This window comes from Scyliorhinus canicula, chromosome 5 (assembly GCF_902713615.1).
Source record: "Scyliorhinus canicula chromosome 5, sScyCan1.1, whole genome shotgun sequence".
NCBI classification, from domain to species: domain Eukaryota; kingdom Metazoa; phylum Chordata; class Chondrichthyes; order Carcharhiniformes; family Scyliorhinidae; genus Scyliorhinus; species Scyliorhinus canicula.
In genome coordinates, this window is record NC_052150.1 from 112176319 (window position 1) to 112191058 (window position 14740).

Genomic DNA, 14740 nt, shown 5'->3' on the forward strand with positions numbered 1-14740 from the left:
TCCAAGCCTACCTAGGAAATTGTACCTCCATTTTACCCAAAGGCAACTGAGCCGAAAGACTAGGACCAATGAGGGATCAGAGACACCCAGATCAAACAGTCGCAAGGGGAGGGAAATCCTGAATGATTTGGCACCCACATACAGGACAGGGGTATCCACCATTAACACACTTGATTTGGTATTTTGATAACAAGCTCAGGGTCCTAACCCGATAAGTTAAACAGACCATGGACAGCTTAAATAAAATGCTTGGCCGCCAAGAGAGATTTGGCCAGGAACATGACGAGCAGCCTTATGGTTGCTGTACTTAGAAGGACATATTAGGGGCAGCACGGTAGCATACTGGTTCGCACTACGGCATTTCCCAGTCTGTTATTTTATTCCAGAGTGGCAAAAATTTAGACGGTGCAGGGGTGGTTTATGGGTACGGAGTCCATGTGGGGGCAAATGGAGAGGAGTTGCCTGTAGAGGCACTAGTTTGAGGGCCTTGGTTACGGCTCCTCTTCCATTTCCCCAGCAAAGTGGAATTCAAATCCAGTGATTGTGGCCACTCTGAGAATATGGAGATAGTTTAGGCAACATTTCAAGCTAGGTGCCATGTCGCTGTTAGCCCCATTCTGAGTAACCATCGCTTTGTTCCGGCAGCCTTGGACATGGAGGGAGGAGGGGTTGGAATGGATTCGGGGACAAATTTATACAAGGGATGTTCGCTGGTTTTCAGGAGTGGTTGAGCAAGATAATAATAATAATAATAATAACTTATTGTCACAAGTCGGCTTCAATGAAGTTACTGTGAAAAGCCCCTAGTCGCCACTTCCGGCGCCTGTTCGGGGAGGCCGGTACGGGAATTGAACCTGCGCTGCTGGCATTGTTCTGCATTACAAGCCAGCTGTTTAGCCCACTGTGCGCTGTTTAGGTATAAGTAATCTGTTTAGGTATTATCAGGTGCGTAACTCTTTGCGTAAGGAAATTCCTTCCTTCCCATTGGCACCCTCGCTCTCATTGATGGATAGGATTCTTTCGACGGTTGAGCTTCCACTATTGTGGAAGGGAAAATATTGGATATTTATAGCCGGCTTTTGTTGATGGAGCTAGCTTCATTGGATGATGTTAAAGGAAGTGGGAGATGGAGCTGGGTCAAGCTTTTGAAGGGGGGCTGCAGAGTGAAGCCAACTCCACCTCATATGCTAGGTTCAGCTTGATTCAGTTGAATAGGGCACATCTGACCAGGGCACGGATTCGTTTTTTTCTGGAGGGAGAGGATAGGTGTGAGCATTGTTCATGGGGTCTGGCAAATCACATGCATATGTTCTGGTCTTGCCCTAAACTTGTGAGCTTTTGGGTCTCCTTCTTCAGCACCATGTCAGGAATTCTTGGGACTGAGGTCGAGACTTCCTTTTGGTGGCTATCTTTGGTGGCTATGAGGGGAAGTAATAGGATAGATGCTGAGATGTTGTTCCCATGGCTCAAAAGACAGAACTGGAGAGCATAGTCTGAGATGAGGAAGAATTTCTTCACTCAGTTCTAAATCTTCAAAACTGTGTACCCCGTAGGCCTGTGGATGTTAGGTTATTGAGTATATTTGAGGCTGAAATCGATACAGATAAGAGATCAGGTGGGAAAAGTGGAATGAGTTCAAATAATCTTGCTGAATGCCTGAATAGATTCAAGGGCTTTATGGCCTACTCCTCCTATTTCTTAAAGCTTGGCATGCCTAAGTTTTGATCTCAGCTAGGAAGAATAGCGTTGCCTCTCTTAGGCATTCCCTTGGAGTTGGGGATGACTTACTGCCACACTAAAAATAAGTTCTCAGGTGACCGTGTCCTCCAAATTTTTAAAATTAATTTATGGGATGTGGGCGCTGCTGGCTCAGCCAGCATTTATTGCCCACCCCTAGTTGCTCTTCAGAAGGTGGTGGTGAGCTACCTTCTTGAACTACCGCAGTCTCAGAGGTGTAGTAACAATCACAGTGCTGTTATGGAGGGAATGCCAGGATTTTGACCCAGCTGCAGTAAAGGAACGGCAACACATTTCCAAGGTGATGAGTGATGTGGAGGGGAACCTCCAGGTTGTGGAATTTTTAGCTGTCTGCTGCTCTTGTCCTTCAAGATGGTAGTTCCCTTCAAGATGAAGATGCTGTCTAAGGAAACTTGATGAGTTCCTGCAGTCCACCTTGTAGATGTTACACACAACTGCCACTGTTCGACCATGGTGGAGGGATTGAATGTTTGTGGAAAGGGTAGCAATCAAGCGGGCAGCTTTGGCATGAATAGAATTTACAGTGCAGGAGGCGGTCATTGGGTCGGCACCTGCCCTTGGAAAGAGCACCCTACTTAAGTCCATGCCTCCACCCTATCCTCGTAACCCAACCTAGTGTTGTATGCAGGGTGCATTAGGACCCTGCAGATTCCACTGAACCAATGTGCTTGTCCAATAGGTTTTACCCAGGTGTTTCAGCAAATTACTGGCAAATAACTACAAACACGAGTCAGTTCAACCAACCCAACTTTATTTCAGACAATTTTAATATAGAATAGCGCATTTTAATTTGAAGAATTCTTACTCCAGCAATCTACCTTAGCTGCCTGTTTCACCAGAATACGGATATTTCCCAGATCTTGAATGCTTGTGGATTTGCTGGTTCAATTGCTGGATTCCTGCAGCCTGTTACTGTTGATCTCTCTCTGTCTCTGGTCTTTGTTCTCGGTCTCTCTCTCAGCGTAGATGGCAAGCTCCTCGTGTCTTCACCGTGTACAGCCGTGCCTCGGGATGGGGAACCTTACCTTGCTCTGTTCAAACTGTGGGTATTATACCTTTCTAGCTACCTTCCACAACTTTACGCTGTTTTCGGCAAATCGGAGCCCTAACTTGATTAGTTTTGCCACCTCAAAAACCTTCACGAGTTTCGATGATCGTTCTTTGTTTGCTCGTATCCTGGTGCCCGTATGCCTTGTATTTGGGTCAGAATATGCATTTGCTCTTTTGTTCTCATTGATTTTGTCTGATGCAGTATCTAAAGGTGATTGCTTCATCAATGAGGGTCTGATTATTTCCTAACTGCATTCGGGTGAGTTCCTGGCTCTTCATCATTTTTTAAATATAAATTTAGAGTACCCAATTCATTTTTTCCAATCCACCTACCCTGCACATCTTTGGATTGTGGGGGAGAAACCCATGCAAACACGGGGAGAATGTGAAAACTCCACACATTCAGCGACCCAGAACCGGGATCGAACCTGGGACCTCGGCGCCGTAAGGCATCAGGCCCACTGCGCCACCGTGCTGCCCTTCCTGACTAGTCATTAAGTTATTTTCATGTCTGCAAATATGTCTTATGCATTCCTGACTTCTATTGTTTTATCAAGTCGCTAGAGGGGCTATGCTATTGGGTGTCGAACTGATTCCTACACCCATGTGTCTCATGTCTCTAGTATTAGAGTTCCCAGCATGCTGTGGTATATTGGCCAACGTTCTGCTGGACTGTTTCATATAATTCTTATAGGGCTGCTACACTAACCTTTTTGGAAACTAAGGGGCAATTTAGCATGGCCAATCCACCTAACCTGAACATTTTTGGGGTGTGGGAGGAAACCAGAGCACCTGGAGGAAACCCACGCAGACACAGGGCAAATACTGCAATCTCCTCTCCACACAGTCACCCGAGGCTGGAATTGAACCCAGGTCTCTGGGGCTGTGACTGCTAACCACTGTGCCACCGTGCCCCCCAGGAAGTATTGTTGAATGTTTTTGGAGCTGCAATCATCCAAGCAAGTGGAGGGTATTTCATTATACTCAGACTTGTACTTTGTAGATGGTGGACAGGCGGTGAGCTACTCGTTGCAGGATTCCCAGTCTTTGACATGCTCTGCTGACTATAGTATTTGTATAATGAGAGTCCAGGTCAGTTTCTGGCCATTGGTAACCCCCCCCAGGATATTGATAGAGGGGAATTTAGTTATGGTAAATCCATTGAATGTTAAGAGGCAATGGTTAGATCCTGCCTTGTTGGAAATGGTCATTGCCTGGCAGTTGCTTGGCACAAACGTATGATGGAAGGAAGGTCATTGACGACGCAGCTGATGATGGTTGGGCCTAAGACACTACCTTGAGGAACACCTGCAGTAATATCCTGGACTTGAGATGATTGACCTCCAAGCACAAAACCATCTTCCTTTGTGCCAGATATGACTCCAACCATCAAAGAGTTTCCCCCAATTCCCAGTGAATGCTCTGTTGCTGTCACAGGTAGGGCAGATGGTTGTTAGAGGGCCAGTTGGGTGGTTGGCATGCACTCTTTTCACTGACGACGTTTGGCTTCAGCTTCCTCTCGGTGATGAAACTGTAGGTGCTCAGGCTCCTTCCTGGATGATTTTACTCCACTTCAGAAGATCTTGGGCCAGAGATTCCCAGGTGTCGTTGAGGTTGCACTTCTTTTGAGGAGGCATTGTGGGAGTCTTGAAGCGTTTCCTCTGCCATCTTGGGGCTCGCTTGCCATGTCAAAGCTCCAGTAGAGCACTTGTTTCATGAGTCCCGCGTCAGGCATGTGGACGATGTGGTCCACTCAGTGGAGCAGATAGAAAGCAGTCAATGCTTTGATGCTGGGGTGTTGCCCTGAGCGCAAACACTTTTGTTGCGCCTATCTTGCAAACGGATTTTCAGGAAATAAGGCCACGCTGGTGGTACTACTCCAGGGTTTTGAGGTAACTGCAGTACATAGTCACATCTCTGAGCCATATCGGAGGATGGGTATCACTACTTTTCTGTAGACCGTGAGCTTGGTTTCAGGCTGAAGGTCTCTCTCTCCAAACACACACTTCCACAGGCAACTGAAGGCTGTGCTGGCACACAGAAAGCAGTGCTGAACCTTGTCATCCATGTCTGCCCTTGTTGACAGTAGGCTCCCAAGGAATGGAAAATGATCCATGTTGCCCGAGGCACAGGCGCAAGCATCATCTGCATAATGATCACCTTTGATCTCATCTGCAGGTGACAGAAGTTCAACGGGTTCCCATTTGTTCTGTAGTTTGTAGTTCAGGGAGTTTGCTGAAGGAAAGATGCAGCATTGCAGAAAGGGAAGATAGAGAAGAGCGTTGGTGCAACAACACAGCTTTCAGGATCCTAATCTGAACATGAATTGGGACTGTGGTGGATCTGTTGGTCAGAATCACTGCTTGAATGTGGAGCAGGTGGTAGATGGTGACAAACATTTGGGGTAGCCCAAAAGGAGGATGCTGCATATTCCCTCGCAGGTGACAGTGCCAAAGGCAACCACGGGCTCGGGTTGGTGCTGTTCCCTGCATTTCGCTGTAGTTTCCCTACAATGAAGATCATGTCCGTTGTGCCCCTTAGTGGGCGGATCCACATTGTGATTCTGAGAGGTGTCAACCACAGTGAGAAGGTGATTAAGGAAGACACGTGCGATGCCCTTTCCCCTTGGCCAACAAGGAAATTCATCTGTAGTTACTGAAGTCGGACTGGTCACCTTTCTTGAAGAGGGTCACAATTACAGCATCTAAGATTACCTGGCATGTTCTCCTTCCAGATGAGAGAAATGTGCCAATAGTGCTTTTCTGCCATGTTTCAGCGCTCTTGATATCTTGTTGTTCAGTCATCAGATGTTTTTTTTCAGCCTTGTGCTGGGTTGGAGTTGTACTGAAATGGTGATGGGCAGCGTGCTGCAGGATGGCATCAGGGGCATTTGTGTTGGAGACAGAGTCTCTGTTAAGGTCTTTGAACTGCGCCTTCTAGCTGCTACTGACTGCCTCTTTGGTGAAAGCATGAAGTTGAACAAAAACGTTGCACAAAATAGTTTCGCCTTTCTTAATCTGGAGAAAATTATTTCAAACTTAATTTCAAAGAACCACCAAAAGGTTTTTTTTTTTTTTTAAATTAAAACTTTCCTGAAGTTTACCCTTTGCAACCCATGCTGTAGAAGGAGACTACTGGCCTGCGGGCGGTTAACAGATTTGGGTCCAACAGCATCAGACAGTGGGCTTAAATAAATAAGGAGATTGCTTTGATCTTCAATTAATCTGTTACAAATGTTTCAGTAATACTGAAAAGAGTATACAATTGTATCATATACTTATCTTTATCCCAATAAACTAAGCATTCAATAATTTCCAACACTGTCACCTAGCTTTTGTCCAAGAAAGGTAATGTTCCCGATGGCGGGGAGCGCAGAAAGAAAAAGGAAAAGCCCAATGCCAATTTAGAAAAAAAATATCTGGAATATTTTCCTTTTCCTAAATTGATCAAACTAATCTACAAGATCACAGTGACAACTTAGCATTAAAGCTCCCTTTCATACGCTAGGATTTCGATCCCACCCAGGTACTAGTCCATGGTTAACTTTTTAAGGTCATAGAGAATCTGCAGGCCGAATCAAAGTATTCTACAAGAAAACTGTGTTGTTTTATTTTGTACTAAAACGAGCCTAGCACTGAGACGTAATTTATTTTGTTGCCGATTAGTTCTCAGAACGGGTCATGAATCATAAAGACAATGAATTAAAACATGAAGATCTTTTTATTTCTCAACGGACTTTAGTTTAGTACTTGCAACATACAAGTAAACTTAGTATTGGACCTGTCCTAGAGCAGGACGGTGGCGCAGTGGTTAGCATTGCTGCCTCATAGCGCCATGGTCCCAGGTTCAATCCCAGCTCTGGGTCACTGTCCGTGTGGAGTTTGCACATTCTCCCCGTGTTTGCTTGTGTTTCGCCTCCATAACCCAAAGATGTGCAGGGTAGGTGGGTTGGCCACGCTAAATTGTCCCTTAATTGGACAAAATGAATTGGGTGCTCTAAATTTATTTTTTTTAAGTATTGGACCTGTCCTGCATGTTACATTTATCTATGTTAAATGTCATAGTCCAAGTGCAGGCCCATTCCCCCATCACATCAACATCTGCTGCAGTAGTTTATTTTTATCCTCGAGCTTAAACAGGAATCTTTGTATCATCCGCAAACCATTCCCCAACATTCAGGTCATTAGTGAAAACCATAAAAACAAAACAGCCATTACACTGATAACTGCAAGACACCACAGGAAGATCTTGTAGAAAACTTGTGTGGCACTAAATCAAAACCATTCTGAAAGTACAAATAAACAATATCTACTGGATGACTTTTACCCATCAATATATTTTTTCCAGAGGTCATGTTAGTTATTTTAGTAACTATATTTTTACCCAGGCAATCCTACACATTTCTTGTGATTTCTTCTAACACTTTATCTATGACAGACGCTAAGGCAATGGGTCTAATTTCTTACTTCTGCCTCACTTCCCCTTTCAAAAGTTGGTATAACGTATCTCCCGCCAGTACACGGAAGAAGGGACAGAGTCAACACTTTTAAAGCCACTGTATAAATTCAAGCAATTTCTTTCTTTCTTGTTCCACGTCAGGCTCTCAATGACTCGACAGTTTATTTTATTTTCAAAGTATATAAATAACTCAAAATCGGATTCTCCTTAACATTGTTGAACTGTAATGGGGAAAAATGGTGTTGTAATGGAGAAAGCTAAAAAAAGTTCCACTTTATATATTTAATTCTGAGTCACTCATTCTCATGTATAGTTATTCTTGGCATCTCAGATTATCCTACCAACATGCTGTAATAATATATTTTAAAAAGTTAATAAAATGAGGTATTAATCCAAAACAGGAATGGCGACAAAAGTGCAAAATTCTTATTTTAAAACAGACAATCTATAATTTTGACATATGGCAAATAAAGAATAATACACTTTAAAAAAGGCAAAAGTTCAGAATATCTAGGTCACGGACCGATTAGCACTTTGAAAGACAATGGAGATACTAATCAAGGTGTTAAATTGTAGGATGATGGGCGATACCCAATTCATGACAAAACTGCGCCAGCAAATTTAATGACTGAAGCAAAGAAAAGCATGTAGGCAAGCCTATAACATGGAGTGAAGCAAAGACCAAGTGGGAACATCAAATGGAACTTTTGAATTGGTTTCTGGCAACTAAATAATGGCAACTAAACTAAAAACTCATCAATCACATACAGATAAAAGTGATCCTAAACATCAATTGTAGCAATTGTATAAATATAAATCTAGGACAATGGTCTTTTTGTTCATGCCATGTTCATTGCTAATTTTATTTAGTCAACAGGTTAAAGCTGAATTGCTTATAATTACAATTAAAGACTGCGAGAATTCAAAGCACTTACCTTCATGTACAGTCACTCCACAATTGTCACACTGGACAATTTCATCTGCATCTTCACTGTTATCTCCCAGACATACACAGCATATCTGCACTAAGTCCATTTTCTGAGAACTAAAGTTTAGTTCTCTCTCTGCTAAAAATGAGTCCTAAAAATTTAAAGTAAAAAAATTGAGCTATTTGACAAATAATTTCAAACAGTGAATACACAATGGAGCCGCTGAATTTTGAATTTACTGTATTATTTCATTACACAAATACCTGGAATGGGCAGGTTGCCTTATGAAGAAAGGTTGTACAGGCTCAGCCTATATACGCTGGACTTTGGAAGACTAAGAGACAACCTAATAGATATATACAAGATCCTGAGGGGTCTTGATAGTTGGATGTGGAAAGGATGTTTCCTCCTGAGAGTGAATCTAAAACTGGGGGCCACTGTTTAAAAATAGGGGGTCGCCCATTGATAGAACTAAGTTTTGATACTCGAGGGATTTGTTGAAAGCCGACAATCAAGAATCATGTTTTACACTGACTGCAAAACCAAAGTCTCAGTAAGTTTCTGAACTATGAAAATGTAATCTTCAAAACTGAGAAGTGTGTATTGAGTCTGATTTGATCTTACCCGATGCCAGAATGCCATTCGTAGTCATAGAAACAGCCAGAGACAGAAGCACTGCTAGACAGCGATTAGTCAAGTTCCAATCTCCTCAGACAAAACCATTAAAGAGATCAAGTTCCAATACCTTAAAAGATGCACACACAGAGGTCCAAACTTGAATAAAAAGAGGTCATACTACGGCAAATTCCATCCAATCTATGCTGATAACCTTATCAGCTAACTGACGGACATCTATCTGGGCAAACCAAAGACTGGGTCCTCAGGGCAAAGAGCCAATTAAAGACAAAGCAAGGGTTAACCCATCTCCTTAAAAGAGGTGCCCAGAAAGTTAACCTTTGTTCTAACCACTTCTAATAATCTCTCTCTCTAAGCCTGTCCTGGACCTATGTTCCTTTACTCTGCCATGTGCTTTCTTCTTTAAATCACCTCTAAATATCTTCTAAGTTTATTACGTTTTGTACTAGCCAGTTGGCCGAATTGTTTTATCGAAGTATAAGAAATCGTGTATTGTCAGCCGCACTGCCGGTTAAAGTCATTAAAGTCAAAAGGGAACTTTTACCATCGCACAGAATCGGTCCTTTTATTGAGAGAAAACACAAGGATTCATCAATATCAGGATTCCATCATAATTGGCGCCCGAACAGAGTGGGGGAAAAGAGAAGCCGGACACCGAACCGTCGAACAGGGCACCGAACCATCAACCGGCGAGATCGAGGTAAGAAATAATTTTTACCTCGTTGAAGCCTGAAGCCGTTCAGAGTCGGTTAGACTTTCCGCACTATAAAGAACCAAATTTAAATGATAAGGTGAGATTGGAAGAGGGTGCAAAACCATTTTCAGATGTCATTGCGGTGTTAAATGGTATATTATACAGTGTTATAATTATACATATTTCGACCTATGGCCTGGGGTTAGGAAAGTGACTTTTCAGAAGAGAAATGGGGGATGATGACCTGCCAACAACTTCCAAGGGTGGGCGAGCACGACCAGATGCATCGGCTGATGAAATGTTTCAAGGATTGAAAATATTTATAGAGCAACGATTTGAATTGGCAGAAGCAAGTGCTGAGATTGAGCAAAAATACAATATCCACAAGGGCCAATGATCCCTCGATGACATAAGAAGAGTTTGGAGCAAAACAACCCAAATGAAAGACAAGAGGCGTGTTCAATGGTCCCTAATTGTAATGGGTCAGCTCCGCTGAAGAAACAAAATCATAGCCAGCTCAAATTACGACCGTGAAGCTAAAAGTATGAGAGGACAGTTACGCACGGTCTTGAGGAATTAAAGAAAGAAAAATCCAAACTTGACAAATTAGAAACTCTGGAAGACGAAGTTGAGGGACTCCAAAATACAATCTCTGAACTACAATCCTCACTCGCCAATTCAGACTCCAAAGCTGAAAAACTCACGTTACAAAGTACCGAATTACAGGCGAGAAATGCTGATTTGTACTCGAAAACTACCCATCTTTCTTCAGATTATCTTGAGCTTCAGTTAGGAGTAAAAGACCTCATTACTCAAAACAGGCAACTTAGGGAAACGTTACCGATTACATCCCCAACCATGGATGAAGGAACTGCCGGTTCCACGCCTCCAATCCCAAATCCCGCGCCAGTGATTGCACCACCACCTCCAATGTTGGTCGAGTCAGAGGTGTCCAAGCCCATTGCCGTGGCACGAAAGACCGGCCCCATAAAAAATAAGCTGACTGCGACCAACAGATCGCCCGTGGTAGCTTCATTATGCCCCAAATTTAAATTCACTACAAGAGGACATTCCAGGCACAGGCTGCTGGAGGTGGTCCCTGAAACTGAGTCTGGTGCAGAGTCCGACAGTGACTCCAGTGGAGAGAGTAGTGCAGCACACTCCCAGCCCAGAGTAAGACTGGCCCCGTTGAGGAGACGACGGGTTAAAACTGAATCCACAAAAACAGCAGGTGAAGATGGGATCCAAACTACCCGATCTAAATATTTCCAACACTGGTTTCATGAGCCTGTAGAACCGGAAAAAATTGATAGATGGTCCAAGGAACTACCCCACCCTAAGAAAGGGGGAGCATGGCAGCAGCTTGAGAGGTTACAGGGTATTTACAGCCTCCACCCCATGGACGGTGTCCAGGTTCTGCCTGTAATGGACCCTCGATGTGAAAGTAAAAGGCTTGCTGGGGATGTTGAAACGGCTCTGGGTCAGGACCAACAGCAGCTACAGCCAGCATGGACTATAATTAAAGCGGTTGTTAAAACACATCTGACAAAAATCGACCGGGCAAAAATAACATGCTGCATTCAAAAGAGTACAGAGGAATTAGTTAAATTTGAAGACAGATTTAGGTCAGTATGGAAAGAGCATTCTGGAATGGACTGAAAGAAGGGGAAGAGTCTTGGGATGCGAGCACTTTAGGACTATTGAAGTCTGCCTTAGATGCTGGTTTAAAACCTGAATTGTCCAGTGCGTTAAAAATGCTTCTTCCTAATTGGGATTGAGTAGAGATTACACACGCTGCATTAACAGACCGATGCAATCAGCTCGACAGAGACATGGGGGCAAAAATCCGAGCTCTCCAGATCAGCATGAAACCCAGGGACTTACAGTTTCATATAGATTCCAATGCCTCAGCTAACTCAAAACTCTCAATGAGAGCCAAAGCAAAAGGGAAAATGTCACAATTGTGGGAAAGAGGGGCACAGGGTTAAATCATGCCGTTCAAGATCCCGTTCTCAGGGGCGAGAGAGACATAACTCGACATACGAAGAATATCACCGAGATCATCACCCATTTAATACAGACCTGAGAATTTTTTTCTCTCTGGGGTCATGAGTCTTTGGAACTCTTCCTCAAAAGGTAGTAGAAGCAAAATCTTTAAATATTTTAAAGACTGAATTAGATAGATTCTTGATAAACAAGTGGGAGGTGAAAGGTGGAATTGAAGTTACAATAAGATCAACCATGATCTTACTGAATGGCAAAGCAGGCTCCAAATTAGTATGTTCGTGTATAGAATTTTCAAAAGAGTCTGTAGAATAAGGACAGATCTCCGAGACAGATCTTCATACAAGTTTCGCATCACAGATACATGATGATTACGCATTAAAAATTGACAGTCAAAGGAGCAGTCATAATTCCTGTAGCTAATCTACAAATGGGTCTGCTGCTCACTTGCTTGAAAGCAAAATTCCATATTTTGTTGCGATTCTGTTTGAGGCCGTTAACACTTAAACATAAAAATTCCAATAACCACCAATTAAACAACAGAAGTACACCACACGATTTCAAGGTTTCTTAACAAAAACAAAGTATTGTATACAAGAGAAATTAAACAAAGTACTATTTCCGTAAAACAATAGCTTTTAAAGACTTATGCTCTAAACTCAATTCTACATTCTATTCACTCCCCATCCCAAGATTCCTTCATCTTACAAAATCTTTTAAGGTTCATTCACATTTCCTGGGATCAACTTACAAGGTATATCATGGCTCTCCAGAATTCACTTTGATTTCTCTTCAGTGTTCCACCTATTTGCCAAGGTACAAGATTTTATGGAGTCTTTCCATTAGCTTTTGGCTAAGCAACCTTCAAATTTCATGACTCTGGATTCCATGGGACGGACCTCTCTGCAACTCCCGTGCAACAGCTTAAATCATCAGAAAGCACCCTTGGTTTCAAACTGATACTGTTATGGTTTCAAACTGCAACCAGACGATTACGTCCAAAACTCCAACGACTACAAGGCTGACTGCCTTTTATTGAGTGTATTACAGTAGATTTCTTTGCAAAACAAATCTTCTAGTCCTTTATCCCCTTCCCAATTTTGGTTGTATTAAATCCCAGCTCCCAATCGCAGGTTGCATCAAGTATGATAGAGAGATAGAGATAGAGAAATACAGCACAGAACAGGCCCTTCGGCCCACGATGTTGCGCCGAACTTTTGTCCTAGGTTAATCATAGAATTTTGGACAATTTTTCATGGCCAATCCACCCAACCTGCACATCTTTGGACTGTGGGAGGAAACCGGAGTACCCGGAGGAAACCCACGCAGTCACGGGGAGGATGTGCAGACTCCACACAGACAGTGACCCAAGTCGAAATCGAACTTGGGACCCTGGAGCTGTGAAGCAATTGTGCTATCCACAATGCTACCGTGCTGCCCTTAAGAAGTTAACCTACACTCCCTTATTCTACCCTAATCCAAGTACCTATCCAATAGCCGCTTGAAGGTCCATAAATTTTCCGACTCAACTACTACCACAGGCAGTGCATTCCATGCCGCCACTACTCTCTGGGTAAAGAACCTACCTCTGACATCCCCTCTATATCTTCCACCATTTATCTTAAATTTATGTCCCCTTGTAATGGTGTGTTCCACCCGGGGAAAAAGTCTCTGACTGTCTACTCTATCTATTCCCCTGATCATCTTATAAACCTCTATCAAGTCGCCCCTCATCCTTCTCCGTTCTAATGAGAAAAGGCCTAGCACCCTCAACCTTTCCTCGTATGACCTACTCTCCATTCCAGGCAACATCCTGGTAAATCTCCTTTGCACCTTTTCCAAAGCTTCCACATCCTTCCTAAAATGAGGTGACCAGAACTGCACACAGTACTCCAAATGTGGCCTGACCAAGGTTTTGTACAGCTGCATCATCACCTCACGGCTCTTAAATTCAATCCCTCTGCTAATGAACGCTAGCACACCATAGGCCTTCTTCACAGCTCTATCCACTTGAGTGGCAACTTTCAAAGAACTATGAACATAGACCCCAAGATCTCTCTGCTCCTCCACATTGCCAAGAACCCTACCATTAACCCTGTATTCCGCATTCATATTTGTCCTTCCAAAATGGACAACCTCACACTTGTCAGGGTTAAACTCCATCTGCCACTTCTCAGCCCAGCTCTGCATTCTATCTATGTCTCTTTGAAGCCGACAACAGCCCTCCTCACTATCCACAACTCCACCAATCTTCGTATCATCTGCAAATTTACTGACCCACCCTTCAACTCCCTCATCCAAGTCGTTAATGAAAATCACAAACAGCAGAGGACCCAGAACTGATCCCTGCGGTACGCCACTGATAACTGGGCTCCAGGCTGAATATTTGCCATCCACCACCACTCTCTGTCTTCTATCGGTTAGCCAGTTTGTTATCCAACTGGCCAAATTTCCCACTATCCCATGCCTCCTTACTTTCTGCATAAGCCTACCATGGGGAACCTTATTAAATGCCTTACTAAAATCCATGTACACTACATCCACTGCTTTACCTTCATCCACATGCTTGGTCACCTCCTCAAAGAATTCAATAAGACTTGTAAGGCAAGACCTACCCCTCACAAATCCGTGCTGACTATCCCTAATCAAGCAATGCCTTTCCAGATGCTCAGAAATCCTATCCCTCAGTACCCTTTCCATTACTTTGCCTACCACCGAAGTAAGACTAACTGGTCTGTAATTCCCAGGGTTATCCCTATTCCCTTTTTTGAACAGGGGCACGACATTCGCCACTCTCCAATCCTCTGGTACCACCCCTGTTGACAGCGAGGACGAAAAGATCATTGCCAACGGCTCTGCAATTTCATTTCTTGCTTCCCATAGAATCCTTGGATATATCCCGTCAGGCCCGGGGGACTTGTCTATCCTCAAGTTTTTCAAAACGCGCAACACATCTTCCTTCCTGACAAGTATCTCCTCAAGCTTATCAGTCTGCTTCACGCTGTCCTCTCCAACAATATGGCCCCTCTCGTTTGTAAATACTGAAGAAAAATACTTGTTCAAGACCTCTCCTATCTCTTCAGACTCAATACACAATCTCCCGCTACTGTCCTTAATCGGACCTACCCTCGCTCTAGTCATTCTCATATTTCTCACATATGTGTAAAAGGCCTTGGGGTTTTCCTTGATCCTACCCGCCAAAGATTTTTCA

At 43.4% G+C, this 14740-nt stretch overlaps 1 protein-coding gene across 1 annotated transcript in view; it reads right to left on the minus strand.

Annotated features, from left to right (window-relative positions):
- phf14 (PHD finger protein 14) overlaps positions 1-14740 on the minus strand; it is a 303809-nt gene that overhangs the window by 241226 nt on the left and 47843 nt on the right. Inside the window, 1 exon segment of the mRNA XM_038796438.1 lies at positions 8202-8346. Coding sequence (XP_038652366.1) covers positions 8202-8346 — 145 coding nt within the window.